Source organism: Leiobunum rupestre, chromosome 7, assembly GCF_980474605.1.
Source record: "Leiobunum rupestre chromosome 7, qqLeiRupe1.1.hap1, whole genome shotgun sequence".
NCBI classification, from domain to species: Eukaryota; Metazoa; Arthropoda; class Arachnida; order Opiliones; family Sclerosomatidae; genus Leiobunum; species Leiobunum rupestre.
Genome location: NC_143390.1, coordinates 48,650,944 through 48,672,508, shown reverse-complemented (window position 1 = coordinate 48,672,508; position 21,565 = coordinate 48,650,944). Strand labels below are relative to the sequence as shown.

Here is a 21,565-nt window from a genome sequence, read left to right as displayed (position 1 = left end):
CTCGGAGTTTCTCCCAGACGTCGAGGGGCGCCACCGATGGCAGAAAATAGAGGGTCGCTGGGGTATTGGGAGCAGCGTTTCCACACGGGCGACTTTATTTTTTCCTTTTTTTCGAGCGGATAAATTAATTTTTCCCGTTTCGGAAAACCATTTTTCCCGAAATTTTTCCCGCTAAATTCTAACCGACGGCACTTAAAATAAATGTGGACTAAGTGATGACGATTTTCATTCGATATTTAAGTTTAAGGAGGCCACAAATGGTATAATTCCCTAATCGGTTCCTTTTTTCAGTTTTAATAGATTTTAAACTACTAAACAGCCGCTCTGTTACTGCATTAGAATAAGGCAAGCACAAAAAGAATCGCATTAGTTTTGGAAGCTGAGTGAACATTGGTTCATTGTATTTTTTCGAAAGTAGCCCAATTGGGCTGGAAAACCGCCCAACTGCAGCCCTGCTTCGAAATGAATAAATGATATGGCCCGTAAGTTCGTAACGGCATGGATACGGGTAACCAAGGATAGGATCCTTGGGGTAACGACCCAGCCGGGCCGTAGCAGACGATTCGAATTAGAACAAGAGCTGATTCGAGTAAGCAGTGAACAACCTTGCGCAGTGAATCAGTTCTAGCGAGTCCAGAAAAGGTCTAGAAATAAGTACGATAAACAAAAAGGTCTAGAAATAAGCATGCACTATATAGTTTTCTCTATCGTTAACCTTTCCCTCGAAATTTCCCGTTCTGAGTTATTTTCCCCGCTTTATTCCCTTTTTCCCGCTTTCGAATATTTTGCAGCGCTCTTAGTTATTTATTCCCGCAATGTGGGAGTTTCATATCTCTATAAGCGCAGGATCTCTGTTATAACGTAGCGTATCCAGAAAATATGGGTCTTCTGCTAGCTGTATCTTCCGTGTTCTTCCCACGGGCCCTTGTCCTATTTCATATATCTAATGTAAAATCGTAGCACGCGCGTTAGAAAATGCGAAATTCCTCTGGCGACTCTATCACGCGCTCCTGGATTTGTAAAAGTAGGAGACAGTGACGTAAAAGAAACATGACAGCAAGAAGGCCAAGTTACTTTATGGAAAGACATGTTACGTGTGAAACAAGATTTCGTTGAAATTGTTTTTTTATGGAAATGTTATACAGAGTTATACTTACGAGAGATTATTTTACATATGCTAAAATCTTGAGATAATTTTTCAGAGTCTTACGAGTCAAAGAACGTACGGCCAATGAATTTAAAGTCGCGGTGTCGACGCCTTCCGCGGATAGTTACAAATTTAGGGCATTGCACAAGGTACACGCGAAAAAGCTAGTTCCGTTCGTAGATGCCCTTCGCAAGTACCACGTGTGTACCAGATTAACTCTGATTTACTCCACTAGATGGAGCTACAGCTTCAATTCTTAGAGTGTACATTCTTTGAAGCATTACTGCAATATTGATTTTATCCAAAACGCGTTTTGAAAAATCATCACGTAAGAGATACATGTATACTATACAGGATGTTTCAAAAATAAGCGCCTAAATTTTATTTTCTTTCTTAAAGGGAATATAACCCGCAAAGCAATCTTAATGGAAGACCTCTTCAATTTTTCAAATTCCCCTGTACAGTGGCGCCAAACATTTCTGAAGCCAAATCAAGAGCGGCCAGAGCTGCTAACGTTGGTGTTCCACACCAAATACTTGATGTTATATTCCCTTTAAAAGCGCTGATTAATCCGACATGCTGATCGCTATGAACATTTTCGAGGGAAAATTACCTCTAGAACTCGTAGAATTTCAATCTTACCACCAATCTTTCAAACACCCTGTATACTTCTGATAATGTTTTAAAAAAATATCAAAAGTAACTCAAAGTTTGTAATAGATTATTTTCTAAGTGATTTTGATCAAACGATTAAAGATATGTTTTAATCGTGTTATGAAAAATTATCGTCAATAGTGTCTCTAATAGAGCAAAGCGCCGCCGCTCCCACGCCGCCGTCGCCGATACTTTAACTAGCGCCGAACCGCCGCCGCCGCAAAATTGTTCATCGTAACTTTATTTTTTTCTTTCGAAAACATTTTAGACGAGGGGTAAGACAGTCTGTACACCGAGTTCTCACTGTTGAAGGTACATATTTTCAAGAGTTCGCGAGTTCCATTTAGCACTGTCAAAGGTATGGCAGTGTACACCGAGTTCGCAGAGTGACCAACCCCTCGATTTTAGATTATTTTTTCCATATTTTCAAAAGGGTGAAAATTTTAACCCCTTCGCGCCGTCGCCGCCGCCGAAAACAATCAACGCCGCCCAAGGAGTTTTGGAAAATCGGCGTGCCGTGCCGCAACCGCGGGTGATTTTCGGCAAACGCTATGCTCTAGTCTCTAATGTATGAAATAAGAGAAGTGTTTACACATATTCCAGGAACTCTTCGCAGAATTTGAGGACTGTCACTCCTTCGGACACCGAATGTTCCACCAAGACGCCGCACACGCCGTCGCGGCTGATGATCATCTTAAATAAATTTAATGGCGACCTGATTAGATTTCAAAATAAAACGAAAAATTATCTTTATTTTTTAGTTTGATTTCGGAGATCGTAGTTTATTAATCAGTTACAGCAACTGGTGGAAATGCGTTTACCATAAGTGTATAATATTTTTCCATAAGTTTGTCACTTTGGGGAATATTTTACTTAGAGCTAGTAACGGAGTGGAGCCATCGCGAGAAGAAAATCTCCCCCTAGCGAGGCACTGTCAAAGGCCACGTGTGACGCGTTAGCAAGTGGACGCAAAACGGCGGCGAAGCCCGTAATGCAGTCTGTCATGTGAATAACTCCCAGTAAAACTTTTGCATGTGAAGAATAGGAAGTGTCACACTTATGTAAAAATATTATACACTTATAGTAAACGCTAGTGTGAAAAAACTTATCTGAAAACGTCTGAATTTGAAAAAGCAGACGAATCGATCACATATAAATGAATAGGCTTAAGGAATTATTTCAAAGGACAAGCGTCATTAAAAATCGACTTTTCTCACTATTTTGTCTAAGTCAACTAGCAGATTTTTCGCCAAGTCTTTTTAGCATAGGCTCTACACATTTTAAAGGTTTTTAGACAATTAAATATTAACGACGCTGGTCCTTTAAGTTACAAAGTAAATTTGATGAAAATGGTAATTGAAAATATGATAAATATCATAATTTTAAACTAGTGAAAGCGTGAAATAAGCAACGGATCGTGTAGACTAAATCAGTACCCTATAGGAAACACAGATGGCGCCGTAACTCACTACGGTAGGCGTAAGGGGGAAGAGTACTGAGGGAAATTGAAACATTTCACTTTAAAATTCAAGTAAAAACATTTTTGTTGGATAGTGACGTTCACATTTGTGCATTATCAAGAGTTGCTGAATTACCCAATAGGCTTCGAGTTTATGAACAATAGCGTCATCTGCTTTTAATATGTGTTAACTAAATGGATGGTGAAATAGCAGACGATTTTTGGATTTAAGCGTTTCTAGACTGAAACTTTCAGCTGAGCATGCTGATGTACAAGATAGTGCTTCAAACGGCCAACTGAATTCAGATTAGTTTCAGGTTTTAAACCATATACATATGATACAACATAGATACCAAACCTGCATACGGGCCCGTAGGAAGAGACAGCTAGCAGAAGACCCATATTTTCTGAATGCGCTACGTAATAGTGCCATCTATCGGTGTTCAAAATTAGTATTTGGAAAATAGATCGCGGTAGATTAGGCCTAATAATGTTGATAGCCCTATAGTAACGTTTAATTTTTTGCTTTTGATGGAAAGATGGCGCTATAACGTAGCGCATCCAGAAAATACCCTTTGTCTGCTAGCTGTCACTTCCATATCAGTCCCTCGTAAATTGTGGATCTATACTATTTCATATATCTATGGTTTAAACTATTTAATTAGAATTTTGATCCATATCCATAGAAATCTCATAGGTAACTAGAATGCTGCCGCCTACGGCCGAGCTTGACGCCAGTTCGCCTTGAACCTTCAGCCAATGAGAGGCCGTAGAGTGGTTCCGCCAAGGAGGATAATAATCCTCCTTGGATCCGCTACTATAGCGGGAGATAGGTGACGTCATTCTCTCTGGTGACATTAAATTCTTGGCAGAACCACTCTTTGAGCTCTGATTGGCTGAGATCTGGCTATCGTCTGCCACGGCGTTTGGCCCATTTGCCAGTTACACGGCAGCATTCTAGTTACCTATGAGATTTCTATGTCCATATCTGATCTGATATCTGATTTATCAGAAATATTTTCTCGTTTCAGATAACGCCAAGTGCTGTTTACTGATAATCAGTTTGAAGCGCTATATACAGAGATTAATTTAAGTGAGCAGACAGAATGAGTGTTTAAAAATACCTGTAGAAACTTGTCGTACCATCGGTTGGCACTATTTTGGTTACAGCCTCCGCCGTGCAAGAGGTTGCCGGCCATAGCGGCAATATCGAGAGTTATTGATTCTCTTCGATAGGTGGCGTAATTGGGCAAAGGATTCATTGGCTCGTCCAAACAAAGGACGAACAAACACGTCTCCAACAGATCGATCGATTCCGAGTTCGTGCGGTCTGTAACCCCCGAGCGCCACAGAGACCGACCGACAGACAGACAGACAATGAAGAGAGCGTAGAAAGAGAATTGAAGAGAAAGGAAAACAGAAAATATGAAGCGAAAGTCTTCCCTGACAAGCCTAAAGACAAAACACACCGCTAACAATTACCTTTAGACGGATATGTATAGCCATAAGTCTATAATTACATTCCATACGTGAGTCCAGTACAGTGATGGGCGCGCTCCTCTCATTTTGAGCCAAATTAAGCGGCAAAATATCTTTTTAAAAGATCGCAAAACGGAAATGAGAGGAGCAAAAATTTTACCTCTTAAAAATGAGCGAAAAAGGAGGAGGGAAACTTTTACCGCTCAAAAAAGGATGAAGAGAGAAAAGCGAAACTTTTACCGCTCAAAATAGGGTGAAAAGAGAGGAGCGAAAATTTCGCGAGCGTGAGCGGATATCACATGAGCGGTGTGCGAGCTGAGCGGTTCTTTAACGAAAGTGCCCATCACTGGCCTAGTAGTCGATATAATTACTGTATAGCTATGTTTTGGGGGTGACTGAAAATTGACGTCATACGAAAAAGATAAGCGCCTCTAGGGATAAAAATGCGCAACAAATTATCACACGACGAGGCAAAGAACGCGTATTAAGGCTAATGACTCACTCGGAAGTACAGCACAAATTAATGCGCGGATATTTTAAAAATAGCTCTCAGTTAAAATGTCACACGCAGATTGAAGATAGTAAACAGGCACATGTATGCTAAACTTATAGCATAGAAAATGAATTCAGGTATCTAAGAATATAGGACCATCATCGCAGTTAGTTTGTCTGTTTTTTAATTACAAAACGTGAACATAATGATGCGTCACGAAAAATGGAATCCAGATGAACTTTAACTTCAAAGTATGCGAGTTTTGGTTCTTACAATCTGTGCAGTTCCACATTCTCAGGTACCTGAATTTATTCTTGTATCTATTTGTAATACACGTGACTAAACGTAACCGGGGTTCCCAATTTTCATTGGTCAAAAATCCTCTAGCAACCCAAAGTAATTTTTCAACCAAAATAATAAAAATCAGCTAGGCTAATACACAAGGCCCAAGTCAACCAGCGATTTTTATTGCCTTTGAAATCAGGTGGCCGGGTTACAATAGGTGGTTTCTTTTCGCCTGTTCTCGGACTAAAAGTGTACCCTTTTTACCCTAAAAGGTTTTATTCTCCTGTTCCGGAGATGAGAATTACTCCGCCCCATAAACTGTTCGCTTAATTGTTCCGAAGTATTAGGGTTACTCGTTTTACTCCTTCTGGAAAGAAGGTGTAAAGGAGTAAGTCGGATTTTGTCGTCTGCTAGCCAGAATATATCTGCTAAAAAGCCTAAAAAGGCCACAGACAGCCATGTTGGAAAAACGTTTTTACTCTGACTCGAACTATTCGCCAGCACAGAATCGGAGTAAAATGACGTCATAGCGTTACTCTTCTTACCCTACTCCGAAATCCCGGAACAAGCGAAAATAAACCACCTAAGGCGTAAGAGGGTGGTGGCAAGCCCCACGTGCCAGTTGCCACGCGAGCTAACAGCTCCCTAAACATAACGTAACCTAACCTAAATCATGGGCCAAATAATGATAAATCCAGGACATGACTCTGGTACCTTCATACGTACTAAATCGGCCATCCACTAAAAGACACAGGCGGCCATTTTAGTAGGGGGGAAAAGGAGGAAAAATAATAAAAAATTGGGGGCAAAATCAAGCAAGTTTCCGGTTTCCCGAACGCCATCTATTGATGACTGAGTCGGAATTCGGAAATAAGTGGCGGTTGTAATTCGAAAATCCTGCCATATTTCGCCTCTCATTTTTTGATAAATTTTAACGATTCTAGGAAAGTATATGTTTAATATTATATTATATAATTATATATATTATACTAATTATGAACTTAGTACGTATACAAATAAGTACTTACTTTAATAACCACACTATATATGATAACTGTGAATAAATATTCCAGGATATTTACTACGACGACCACGTGTATTATTTTTGAAAACTGTCCCTAAAACATTTGCCCCCAAAATGACGTAAGTCCGCGATCGCGCGTTTTTCCCAATAGGGGGCAATAGTGATCGGGTGTTAGCGCTGTTGGACGGGTTTTTCGCATAGAGTTATGTCCTGGATTTATCATTATTTGGCCCATGCCTAAATTAATCAAAACAGCACGAATAACTAAGCCTAGCAATTGATTCGCGATTTTCATAGAAATCAATGAAATTAGGAACCGTTGCTACGTCTAGTCACTTCTCTCGTAGGGTCATTAGCATGTTTGCCACATTTGAAATGTATTTACCCGATTGAAGATGTTCGTATATTTTGGCCCAAACTCTTCTGTCTTCCGTGGTGAACAATCCGACGGGAGGGTGAGAGCGGTTGGGGTCTCCGCCCCCGACCAAGTTCGGGCCTTCGTCCACAGCCGGCCCCGTCGCGGTCACGGTGTCGCTGTTGCCCAAACACTGACTGATGGCCAGCAGTTGACGATAGAAGTACATTTCCGACTCCCTGATGTTCAAGAGATCCAGCTTGGGGTCGATGGTGGCCGCGAAAAGCTAAAACCAATCATGTTACTAAAAATATTATTCAGAAGTGTTTCTATAAAATACGGTCACTAGCTATAGTTATTGACAGGAATCCACACCTCTACTTGGAATGCTTATCCTGCCGTATAGCGTAAGATCACTCTGACGGCTTTGGTCCCGCCTCACACGTATAGTTGCTTGTTATGTTAACATAGTGACGTCAAATAAACCGTCAGCCGCATCGAGACGAAAATCTGCCCCGATAAGCATTCCAAGTAGACGTGTGGATTCCTGTCTAAGATGACCCAAACCTTTGGACACGATTTTTAGCGCCATCCCATGACAGAAAGAGCAACTACTTCTTTTTGGAATTTCGTCTGCTAGTTGTTCTAAGCTTTGGAATTTTGAATTTCTCAGGCAGTACAAGAAAGTTTAGTCGCGAAAAAACTCCGAACGGATTTTAATAGTGGAAACAAATTTAATATGAGTGTTTAAATAGCCTAAGTAGAATGCGTTTTTGTGTGAGTTAAATAATGGGAAATACTGCTGCTTTAATAATTGCCGTAGTGATTATAAGAATATAACTTAAACCGGGTAGAAATAAGAAACATTTAGGTGTAACCAAAAAATGGCTTGAAATAATTAACCGTGAGACTATTACTGTGGAAATTTCATCATTACGTTTGCAATTTGCATTTCGTAGATTGTAAAGGACAAACTACGGAAAATAATTTCCTCCGCGACTGCCCAATGAAGTAGTGCGGGACCCATTATTTCCATTAAACGTTAATAAGATGGGTAGTAAAAACTATTCAAGCCCGAGTAAAAGAACCGATATAAGTTTTTGACTTATGTCCAAGAGTTTGAGGTTGGCATGGGCATTCATGCTGCACCCCAATTTCATCCTTCTAGATGGAGCTGCAACCCGTTCGTCACACGTCTGCTGGCGGAGTAGATAGAGGGGGAATATCACTGTGTTTCATCACGCCATCTAACGACGTCAAAATGCAGTACGGCAACTTGAATAAAGGCTGTACACTACTATAAACCCCCGGTATGTATTTACTTACGGTACGGGGGTATATAAATCTTGAGAGTATAGTATGTACACTACCATACGCCATCTATGGAATCTTAACATTTTATAACATTATAACTTCTGTTAAATTATTAGGATATTATTACTAACATAAGTAACATAATAACAATAAGTATGAAACTTCCTATTGCTTTAATGCTAATTTTCTAACCAAACCTTTATTCGGCAATGATACTCCCTTCAAGCTGTGACTTGGACTCGCGACTTACCGTTTTGGACGACTACTTTTTGATTAAAATTTAAACCTAATATCGGAGAGCACGTTCTGGAGTCGCGAGGGGTTTTGGCTTTGTTTTGAAGCCCGCGTGCGAATCACGCGTGATAAAAAACATGAGCTCGTGGCGCCAAGAAAAACTTTTTTAAATTTTATCTATTTAGCCTAATATTCCGCCTATCTATCGGAAACCAGATATTTCGGCTTAGCGGAAGTCTCGCGTATTTTAGACACTAGTGGGCTCTGTGCTGAGAAAACATCTTGATTACGCAATAACTATGAAAATCAGTTTGGTTGTAAATCTCGTTAATTGTCATACTTATTGTTATTATGTTACTAATAATTAGGAAAATAAAATAATTATATTTATACCATAAAGTAATCGCACCATCTAACGACCGCTTGCGGAACCAATATAATTTTTAGACAGAATAAAGGGTGCGCACTAAATTGCGACATCTACTGAATATTAACATTATAATATTATTATATAACTACTATTTCAATATTAGGATATTGAAATAAAAAATAAATATCACTACCATAAATTAATTGGTACTTTCTTGTATGTAATTTGGGATACCCGTATAGATGGCGCCAAACAGCACTTGCCGTCCGGAAACTGACGAACGAGTTGCGCGAAAAACACAGGGAGTACGCCGACCTCTCCCTAAAAAGATCCTAGAAATAAGTGAGACGGAGAGAGAGACTCACCTGGTTTTTACAAGCGACGATAAAATGCGGGGCCCCGTCATCGGTGGTGACGAATTGAGTGTCTTTGACGTGACCCGGTCGCCGGTAGCTGTCGAAAAAGCGGGCGTAACACGACATGCAGAGGGGCTTCCCTCCTCTGGCCGTGTCGGGAGCGCGTTGACCACTGTAATTATTTCATACGCCGGGTATGTCACTTAAAATCTCATTTGTTCATCGTTAAGCGCCATCTACCTGTCAATCTCCTTCTTGTATCGCAGGCAGAAGGCCACCATCCTAGCGGCGAACCTACAGATCAAAAAAGGAATTTGAGAACTTTGCGTTTCGAAATTTTCGTTTCAAAATGGGGAAACAAACATTTAGAGGTTCGATTTTAATACTTTTATTTATACTAGATGACGCCAATTTGAACTTTTTGGCGGGAACGGAATAAATACACACTGATTAATTATAAAAAAAACTATGTCTAACAATCTTTAAAGTAGAGTTGTAAGTCGGAAAATTTCCCACTCTTAAAATTTATTTATTTATTTATTTATTTATACTCAGGGAGAATGAATATGTCGAGATTATTTTTAGCGTTTCTCCAATTCCACCCGTTGGGGCCCCGGTATGTCGATAGTCTCGACATATTCATTCCCCCTGAGTATAAATAAATACATTATTGGCCTAATATTGTTCGCAAATTTAAATTTGGCGGCATTTTCGTCTCATTTTGTCGAATAAGTTTCAATTTTTTTTTCCGATTTCCAGAAATTTTTTAGCATTTATTTTTTTCCGGAAAATTAAAAATTATACTTTTAAGCGATGTTTTATTTTAAAACCATGGTTAATAAACATTTAGGAGGTATGAATACGACGTTATATTAGTAATAGAAACACGGGTCACACAATAAGTCAAACTTTCTCCCCTCATCTTGGTGAAGGAGGTTATGTTGATTTTTTAACGCCGCCCTCTATTGCAGATAAATAGAAGCTCTTGGGAAAATCGAAATCAATGTTAATTGTGAATTTAATTTATTTATTATTATTATCATTAGCACTTCGACCAGACATCCATTATACATTTATTTACTTTAACTTACGAAAAATAAATAAATATTTATTTAAAATTATTCAAATAATTCAAATAACATCAGTTTATAAATAGGTAACCTGGATGGCGCAATAACGATAAAATAGTGTTAAATAGAGGAACGCAAATTTGACTTATTGGTGCCATTCGAAAGATAAAGTAATATAACCTCTAAAATTGAATAACCTTGTTAAAACTATAAACAAAAGTTTTTAGATAATTTACCATACATAAATTTCTAACCTCTGGCCCCATCTGGTAATAATTGGGGAGTTTAAAAATCTACCTCTAATGGCGTTACCCCTGTTAAAGGATTTCCTCCCTTAGCACATGGGCCTCGCAATTCGTACCTGATTTGATCCGAGTAATTTCGGAAGTACTGCCTCGGAAGGAGAAAGAATGGGTTTGAATTGACGGGAAGCGGCAAAGGGTTCCTCAGGTACATGTCTTCCAACCATATCGGTGTCACCTATCATCAACCAAAGATTTCTAGTCAAAATTATTTTCATATCAAAGAGGAAATAAATAAATATTCAACCAAGGTATTTGCGCAATACATTCTTTATAGTAATTACTCGCAATCACTCCTACAAGTTCTCTCCCCACTGGTTAAAGAGCTTTTCTCCCGAGATTTTCCCGAGGTGTAGAGGTTAATGGTAATAGTTAGTGTAGGGAGCTGTGGCATGAAGGGCTTGCCACCACCCTCCTACGCATTATAACCTGGCCTACTGAATTACTGGCTTTAAAAGTCGCTAGATGGCTGGTTATTAGAGAGTCAGTAGCATCGCCAGTAAAATCACAAACAATTGTATACATACAACCTTAAGTTTCGGCGGAGCACGTAGTAGAGCGGTTATAATAAAAGCAATTTCTACGATTGACCTTAGAGGGAAGGAGCTTAACCTTCGAGCATGAGCAACACTAAAATACGTCTCAACATAGTAATTGTCCCCAACAATAAATCAATACCATTTTGATTAAAGCTTAAGTTTTAAATGCATCTACAGAAGAATCGATCTCTACACTGCTAATAATATAATAAAAACATTTAAAATTAATGAATATAATGTAGTATAATATATTTTATACAGGGTGTTTCAAAATGTTATGCAAAAATTGTAAGGAGTTGTTGGGGGTGAGTTGAGAAGTATGCCTGTTTTTCCCCCATTTTCCTACGATGAGTTAAAAGAGCGCCAGAGAGCATCAAAGTGTGGCCTACTAGCCCCTGGAAATAAGCTGCAACAAGCGCAAAACCAAGCAGCAGGGACTTAAAATACTGTTTAGGTTTACGTTTTTACGCTGGTTACCTCGATTTGTTTACAAAGTCCTTTTTCACCTATCACACGAACCCCGACCTTAATGCTCGCGTTTCCCTGCTGCTTGGTTTGGCGCTTGTTGCAGCCTACTTCCAGAGGCTAGTAGGCCACACTTTGAAGCTCTCTGGCGCTCTTTTAACTCATCGTAGGAAATGGGGAAACAACAAGCATGCTTCTCAACTTACCCCCTACAACTCCTTCAAATTTTTCCATAACCTTTTGAAACACGCTGTATAATGTAATATAATAGTATTATAATTTGAATGAACGATGAAAAGACTGATACTTTTCTATAATGGAAATATAATAAACTCCTGATAAAAGGCAATTCGAATGATTGGGATTAGAACGCGATAGGTTCCTCGCACGACACCCGCGAGAAACACGAAAAAGAGTATAATATTACCGGTCGCGTTCATCTATTTTTTAGGCGCATCGCGAAAAAGGGGGAAGTGTATCCGCGGCCGTAGAAAGGTTTTTGTATTTATTGATTGGAAGCGTCGGCAATGGTTCCTTGGGGGGCGGGCTGATCGAGGGGGGGGGGCGGGTTGATCGAGGGGCGGCGAGAGAGCGCGGTGAACGAGCAGGATGTTTTGACAATCAAAAATTGGATCCCGGACGAAACTTTTCCGACGATTCCACCTGCGGCCCTTTTACGACGTCTCAAAGCGAAAACCACGTAACCACGAATTACGTGGCTTTTGCTTCAATGAGTTATTGGAGCGAAGCGAGATTTATCTCCTCCTCAAAAAGACTTTTTGTACATTAGTTATAACAAGAATGTATTTATTTATATTTAGGAAGAATTATTATGTTGCGACAATCGCCGGGCACGTTGAACGCCTTTTCCCCGTCTCGCGCGGGGGGAAGGACAAAACGTCACCGGCGTTTGATTACCATCGCGTTAGGTGACGTAAATTTTAAGCAGCCAATGAAATACCGGGACTATTCGTTTTATTTTAAGCGGAGGAGCGAACTGGGGGGACCAACGGGTGGATTGAGAGAAAGGCTAAAAACCGTCTCGACCTAGACATTCTCCCTATAAATACATTCTTGGTTATAATAAAAGTTAACCAATTTGAAGGAGATTTTGACCATAGCCAGACCTAGCAAAAAACTGTGTTCTAACGAAACCCAAATCTTAAAAACCTATCCAGTGGCGCAACCAGGAATATTTCTGGGTGGGGGGGGGGCGATGAGTCTTTTTCTTCCCGAAGGGCCCGGGCCACCTGCCCCCCTTGGGTGTGCCACTGAACCTATTTGTCGTCCGTGATATTTGAGGTCAAAATTTGTAAGAGTATGGTATCGGGTCGCTAGAGCCAACTCGAAGGGCAATAGAATCATTAGAATGTTGAAGGTTGGTCACGTGTATTGAGATGGTATGGCTGAAAATTTACAAACGATTCTGTAGACCTATAAGTACTAAGACGAATTATGTATACACGTTTGAGAACGGCGACGTACTCGCCAAACTAGCCGAAACATGTAACGTTAACCTTGATATTTTTTTAAACAATAAAGTGTTTTATAGTGTACAGTAAATCGTTGAAAGTTTTAATTATGTTATAATGACTTTGTTGTAAAGATAGGCTAGTACTATGAATGAGGTTTTTCCCGGTGTACTTCGAAAGATGTTAATTTTTGGAACCAATGAGATACCAGATCGATTTGATTGACATATAAGAGGAGGAGCCTGTTGGCATGCGTGAATTGGGAGAAGCCCTACAGGGTTCGTACATATTTTTTGGATTTCAAATCCCTGACTTATCCAAATTATCCTTGATTAATTTTTGGCAATATCCCTGACCTTTTTGGTAATATTGCTGCTAATTTTAATCATTTCCTGTTTTCATAGGTAAAAGTATAAAGTGAATCAATATTTTTTTTAAATATCACAAACTGAATAATATTTTATAAGAGCATACTTTCCTCTCTCGGGAAAAGGTGGCAGCCATGATCACCCAAGAGAAGATACATGCAAAGTTTGTTGACTAAGGAAATCCCTGATTTATCCCTGTCTTTTTACGATATTATTTAAATCCCTGACTTATCCCTGACTTTTTTCACCAAATTGGAAATGCCTGCCTTATCCAGGTTATCCAGGATATCCAGGTTCCGTACGAACCTAACCCTAAATATAGTAGCAACCAATAATAGTCATTGATATAAATACATTCTTATTTGAATCAATATTTTCCAAAACGCCATCCGAAACGTTACGTGGTTTTTCTTCACAAGTGACGTCTTCTTCCTTGAGCCTTCTATTACCACCCTCTACTTTCCCTAAATTGCTCATATCACTGTTACCAAAAGTAAAATGATATATAGTAATAAGTATGACAGTTGTAGCCCATAGAGTGGAAGCGCATTAAACATTAATCCTAACGAGCCAACATAATCATAAATAATAATAATCAGCTAGGCTAATACCCAAGGCAACACCTTAGGCCTAAGTCATTAAGCGACTTTTTAAAGCCATTAATTCAGGTGGCCGGGTTACAATGCGTAGGAGGGTGGTGGCAAGCCCTTCATGCCACGCGAACTAACAGTTCCCTATACTCACTATTACCGTTAACCTCAACAAGTTTTTATTTAAGCGGAAACCGAAGAGCTCGGGGGAAAACCCCGTGAGTCAGTGGGGAGATAACTTCAAACTCAACGCGGAAGGAGTGGTTCCCAGTTTTCACCCAGTGCCACCTGCTGGGATCGAATCCGGCTCCTCTTGCTGCGAGGCGAAAGTGCTAACCACTCCTCTACCTCACTTGTTTTCGAGGTGCGAATAAATATAGTCCGATGAGCGATGGTGTTGTATTTACATTTTTTAGAGTATAAACTTACTTTTTTATCCATGGAGATATTTTACATGACCTTTAGGCCAACTTGTTTATTTCACGCCTCGAAAACGCTTTAGTCCCATTCGACCGAAATCCCATTCGACCGAAGGCGGTTTTTGAGGTGTCCCATTCGACCGAATTCCGCCGAAACGTGCGGTTTTTATGTGTCCCATTCGACCGAACGCTTTTATGTGTCCCATTCGACCGAACGCTGCTATATAAATTGGCTTTTGCTATGTTTTCAATTTAGTTACTGAAGTCGTTTGCAATGGAGCGGATAGCTAATAAAGGAGGGTATTTATACATCAATAATAATTATTTATTCTAACCTAACCTAACCTAACCTAACCTAAACATGGATCTTCGATAGCACATACCTTATAAATAAAATACCAAATCACCCCGCCAATTGGGCTACATTTTAAAATTCTTTCGGTCGAATGGGATTTCGGTCGAATGGGAATAAACGTCGAAAACAAGACGTTGCGTACGAAAAGTGTTAAAACATTTCGCTGATAGCCTTCCACTCTCTGTGAGTTGTAGGCCATGCATTTGTTTTAAATTGCCCTAGCGAGTGAACATGTTTACAAAATTGCTACCGGGTGGCCCGATACTTCGATATTTTACGGAGTGACCGAGTTGTCACACTTATAGGAAATATGTTTACTTACGCTGTCACCATTATGAAAAGTCTCTGATTAATTAAAATATTTAATTTGCGTTTGAATTATAACCACCTCATAAAATAATTATTCCGAAAAAAGGTTACCAGAAGAAAATAGTATACATCTTACGAAATAAGTGTCCATCTCTCTCGATTGTTAATATTGTGCACTCGAAACATCTATCTTCGCGGGTTACCACTGTTTTACTAAATGATTGTGTTAGAACAAAATAATTCAACATATAGTGTTTGTGACAGGAATTTTGAGTCGTAAAGAGCCGTTTACTTTCGTAGTTTAGAAATCAATGTTACCTGAGACAACTAAAGCGGTTGGCATTTAACATAAGTAAACATCCGAGTAACTTCTTTATCTGATCAATAGATGGCCTTAGTCACCCACAGATGAAAGATTATCTCGCAACTTACGGACTTTGCACTCAAGCTCGTGCCGAAAAATCATCATGTTAATTTACGTAGAAAAATTAACCGTTTTCTGTCCAATCGCTAGTCTTTAGTTCTAAAATATTTTAAAACAGGGTTGCCATGATTTTTTTAATGTAGAAGCAGATGTTATTTCGAATGACGGTGCTGGAGGTACTTCTCTTTTTAAATTCAACTTTGAAGTGGGAAAATATTTTTATAAAAATGCTACTTTTTTTTGTACAAGCCCTTTCAAGCTCTTACTTCATACTAGTGGCAGAGAATACATTTCACCTAACTTTAATCTATTAATATTTCACATAGATCACTTAATTTAGCGGACTATATTTCCGGCGGAGGCCGAACAATCCCCGCCTTTGGTAGTGGTCGAAGGTAACAGTGACTTCGAGTATAGATATTCCAATTTGCTGCAGAACGTTACTAGATGGCTATTTTGTATTTATGTTTTTTCGACCGTAAAACTTCCTTCATTAAATTAATCCATGTGGTCACCTTATATAGACGATACGTTACCAGGAAAGTACCTATGTATACACTTTGAATGATGTCTAAGGCCCTGATGATTCCCATACAAAATGGCGTAGCTTAAAGGGAATATAACCTACAAAGCTATCTTTATGGAAAACCACTTAATTTTTTCAAATTACCCTGTACAGTGGCGCCAAACATTTCTAAAGCCAAAGGCACGAGTGGTCAGAGCTGCAAACGTTGGTGTAAAAACGTTTTTTTCAAAATGGCTGCCTGTGGCTTTTTAAGTTTTAGCAGATAAATTCTGGCTAGCAGACGACCAAATTCGATTTTCTCCTTTAAACCTCCTTTTCAGAAGGAGTAAAACGAGTAGATTTTAGAGCTGCGCGAGTACTCGAACTCGACCTCGAATAAGTATTTAGAGAATACTCGTCGATTACCGAATACCTAAAAATTGCGTATTTGGGTACCCGATTACTCGAATCAGCTGCTCTCTAAACTCGCCGAGGGGTTTTTACAACTTTTTGGGGGGCAATAAACGGTACCTACAAAGTTGTGGAAACTGTGGTTCATTTAAATTAAAGGAATATTTTTCAGCATTGAATATACTCCTTTTAAATTTAATTTATAATTACTTGAATAAAACCAGCTCCTAATCAAGTACTCGATAACCCGACTCGTTAAAAAATATTATTCTAGGGTTTTTTTTAGTTACTCGACTCGAATAAGAAATATTTTCTCCTTAATCAAGTACTCGATTTCATTTTCCGAAAAAAATAAAAAAAAGTTTTCATTCCATGATTAGTCTAATATATTGTTCGCAAATTTAAATAATGCGGCATTTTCACATAATTTTTTCGAATCTGAAAGTAAAACTAAACCTCTAGACTAGTTTAAACTGATTAAAAATGTAACACTATTAATATTTGTAGTATGTTTACTGTTAATAGACATTTTATATCGATAATAAGTTAAAAACATTAAAAACCCTTAAAAAGTAATTTATGTTTCAATATTTTATTTTCCGATTTGCGCTGGAAATTTTTCCGCATTTCATTTCTCCGGAAAATTAACAACACTAGTATTAAAAATTCCAAGTGTACAGGTATATAATTTGCAGTCATTACCGCGTAGAAAGTACGAAAGATTTCCGGAGGTAAGAGACGCTCGCTTCGCTTTGAAATGAGGAGCACGTTTTGAAGCAAAAGAGAGTGAGAGATTGTCGAGTTGGGAAATGGGATAGATGGACGGGTGATCCGGAGCGTGCCGTTGCCAGGGAAACGCCGAAATCTCATCCTTTAAGTGCCCCGACAGAAGGGCCCCTGGCTATCCCTATCCGAACGCCTTTGTTTTCCGCACGTATAGTTAGTGGCCCCACCCTGGCAACCTCGTCGAAAGTAAGACATCTCGTAGACAACACTGCCGGCCTCCCATCCACGTTGCTTCCTCAGCTGGATCCAAGACCTCCGCTACAAAGTTGAAGTTTCCTCCCGTCCGCCTTACAACTGACACCAGAACACTGACGGCAAACTAGACGTCTATTACACGGATTCACAAAATAGAGCTCTATAGCTTCGATAAAGGATGTGCCTCGCCGCCAAAGAAATGCTACATTTGTATCACGAAGGTCCAGGGACGGATTAAGACCTTTAGAGGTCCTAATAACATATAATATAAAATATAAAATATATAAAATATAAAATATATAAAATATATAATATATAACACATAATAAATAATATATAACACATAATAAATATATAACACATAATAAATAATATATAACACATAATAAATAATATATAACACATAATAAATAATATATAACACATAATAAATAATATATAACACATAATAAATAATATATAACACATAATAAATAATATATAACACATAATAAATAATATATAACACATAATAAATATATAACACATAATAAATAATATATAACACATAATAAATATATAACACATAATAAATAATATATAACACATAATAAATAATATATAACACATAATAAATATATAACACATAATAAATATACAACACATAATAAATATACAACACATAATAAATATACAACACATAATAAATATACAACACATAATAAATATATAACACATAATAAATATATAACACATAATAAATATATAACACATAATAAATATATAACACATAATAAATAATATATAACACATAATAAATAATATATAACACATAATAAATAATATATAACACATAATAAATAATATATAACACATAATAAATAATATATAACACATAATAAATAATATATAACACATAATAAATAATATATAACACATAATAAATAATATATAACACATAATAAATAATATATAACACATAATAAATAATATATAACACATAATAAATAATATATAACACATAATAAATAATATATAACACATAATAAATAATATATAACGCATGATAAATAATATATAACACATGATAAATAATATAACACATGATAAATAATATATAACACATATCAAATGATATATAACACATAATATATAATATATAACACTTAATAAATTATATATAAAAATAATAAATAATATATAAAAATAATAAATAATATATAAAAATAATAAATAATATATAAAAATAATAAATAATATATAACACATAGTAAATAACATATAACACATAATATATATGTAACACATAATTTATAACATATATTATATAACGTATAATGTATAATATATAACATATAATGTATAACGTATAATGTATAAATTTACAATTTACAATTTATAATTTAATTTATAATGTATAAGGTATAGGGAGAATACCTATGTTGAGTGTACCATGGTCTAACTTTCTCGTCAGAAGCCGCCAGTTTTAGGAAACCATTAAGATATCGGGCTGATTGGATTTTGTCTCACTCTTCTAGCACGAGAGGGATTGGGGTCAACGCTAAGAATAGTTCCAACATAGTTATTATCCCTAAGTATATATAAATATATTCTAGATAATATATAATATATTATATAAATTATATTATATATCATATTGTTTTATATTTATACGTTATTGTAGATTTAGATACATAAACCTGAGCTTTTACGTTTAGAGACAGGGCCGTGGAGTATATTATTTAATAATTAAAGATCAACTATTTATTCGCCTTCCAACTCTGCTGCCCTTAAGGTGCGCAATTAAGCACTTCGCTGACCCAATAGTCAACATAGCTTGAGAGACATTTCGTCATTTTTAAATTAGGTTTTAGATGTTTGGTGTTTATAGACTTGTGAAAGCAGAACGCTTAGAAGTAATTAAGAATTATATACTATAAAATTGTTAATTGATAATTATAATAATTAATTAAAAAATAAATGATAATAATTAATTAAAAAATAAATGATAATAATTAATTAAAAAATAAATGATAATAATTAATTATAAAATAAATGATAATAATTAATTATAAAATAAATGATAATAATTAATTACAAAATAAATGATAATAATTAATTACAAAATAAATGATAATAATTAATTACAAAATAAATGATAATAATTAATTATAAAATAAATGATAATAATTAATTATAAAATAAATGATAATAATTAATTATAAAATAAATGATAATAATTAATTATAAAATAAATGATAATAATTAATTATAAAATAAATGATAATAATTAATTATAAAATAAATGATAATAATTAATTTTAAAATAAATGATAATAATTAATTATAAAATAAATGATAATAATTAATTATAAAATAAATGATAATAATTAATTATAAAATAAATGATAATAATTAAGTATAAAATAAATGATAATAATTATTTATAAAATAAATTATAATAATTAATTATAAAATAAATTATAATAATTAATTATAAAATAAATTATAATAATTAATTATAAAATAAATTATAATAATTAATTATAAAATAAATTATAATAATTAATTATTATGTTTGAGAAGTATAACATAATATTTTCATTATTAGTTACTTCCACGCGTTCTTGGTGAAAATAAGAAACAGTGACGTAAGCTCTACATTAAAACAAGACGGGCCTATTTTGAAGGCTCGTTCTTTCTGTGTCTCCGCGAATGTGGCCGAATGCGTAATTGCGCGCTGCCTACCCAGTTGTCGTGAGTGTCCGCGAACTGCAAGAGCCTTCGCTGTAGCCTGTGTCCGAGTCCTCCCTCTTCCTGTCCGAACTCTTCGACGATGCGGCGCGTCCGCTCCAGCTGCGACGGGCTCTTGACCACCGTCTCCAGTCCTCGCAGGTAGCGGCGCAGAGTCATCCCGAGATCCGGAACCGGGATTTTGGGAAGCTGGACCTGAACGCGAACAAATTAAGAAGATATTCATTAATGCGAAAAGAAGATTTATCGCTAATAGACCGGTTAAGCGTACGGTAAACGTGTGGCATACTGGCATTGTTAGTGCTCGGAATTGTTTATTCATTATCCACAAATGTTCCGATTTATTTAAAAAACGTTGGTAAAAAGAATATCATTTTAACTTAATTAATTATGTTTTTTACGCAACCAAGCATTTATTTGAATAAAAGTGGAATTTATTTAAATAATTGTTTGTTTTATTTAAATAATAGGCTTATTAACTTTCGATTATTTCAACATTTTACAATTTTTATTCAACTATTGGTTATTTAAATAAATATTATTTAAATATCGCCGAGCTTATTTTATTCATGGATAAAAATTATTCGAAATCCGAGCACTAGGCATTGTACAGGATTTTGAACGCGATTTTTACTGCCCTACGTTTCCGAAACGCTTAATCGACCATTTTTGACTTTTTGAGTTTTAATGCTCCTTATATTAAATTTAAGGCGCTGATTCCAGATTTGAAGTCCGTGTTTTTCTATCTTGTCTAGTTTACGAGATGTGAAAATGCAAAAACTCATTAAAATCATAAAGTTTCGAAAAGACTCCGCAGAAACGCATTATGTGGTTATTAACCAATAAGAGTCTTCATTTCGTATAATTTCGTCTGCTCTAACTTCTTCAGCTTCATTCCCGAGTAACAGTCGCAATGCCCATTACTCAGTACATAATGCGTTTCTGCCAAGAATTTTTGCCAAATATAAACGTACAAAACGAATTATGTCGTTGTCATATTTAGATTGCGGACTAAACGAAACCCCTTACAACTAGTTTTCAGTTACCTAAATACTGTAGTATTGTTATTTTTGATAAGAATTACAAAAATCGATTTATCTCGAAATGCCATTTTTGGAGATAATGCGTTTCTGAAACGTAGGGCAGTATAACGAAGGCTTAAACTAACTTTTATCCAGAACCACGTAAAATCAATGTCGGCTTTTCCGAGAACACCGCTGTACGAACACCTTTACAGGCGCTAGTAGGCCAAAAATAGACCAAACCGAAAACCGGCATTTAAATCGATCACGATCACCAGGGATAATATAAAAAAAAAGATTGTTGCCCAGAGCATAATCCTTTAAATAGACGCAGATCTAGCGGGTGATTAATGTAGCGTATAACAAGCACCAGAAGTGAACTACAACACCCAGTGTGTTGAAATGTCTAACAACCCGCATAATTCTAAAA

The 21,565-nt window shown here is 36.5% G+C and overlaps 1 protein-coding gene across 3 annotated transcripts in view; it reads right to left on the bottom strand.

Moving 5' to 3' along the window:
* The window catches only part of LOC149936612 (choline O-acetyltransferase-like), a 40,130-nt gene extending 19,828 nt beyond the window's left edge, over positions 1–20,302 (bottom strand). For 2 of the 3 annotated variants that reach the window (XM_090181221.1, XM_090181222.1), the window contains exons 1-7: positions 20,108–20,302; positions 10,602–10,720; positions 9,411–9,464; positions 9,180–9,342; positions 6,927–7,182; positions 4,385–4,590; positions 2,394–2,494 (exon numbers count right to left, since the gene is read on the bottom strand). In XM_090181221.1, coding sequence (XP_090037347.1) covers positions 2,394–2,494; positions 4,385–4,590; positions 6,927–7,182; positions 9,180–9,342; positions 9,411–9,464; positions 10,602–10,720; positions 20,108–20,272 — 1,064 coding nt within the window. In that variant the 5' untranslated portion in view covers positions 20,273–20,302. Of the gene's footprint in view, positions 1–2,393; positions 2,495–4,384; positions 4,591–6,926; positions 7,183–9,179; positions 9,343–9,410; positions 9,465–10,601; positions 10,721–20,107 lie in introns of those variants that run through there. The other variant, XM_090181220.1, reaches the window with a different exon arrangement.
* Between the last annotated feature and the right edge of the window lie 1,263 nt (positions 20,303–21,565).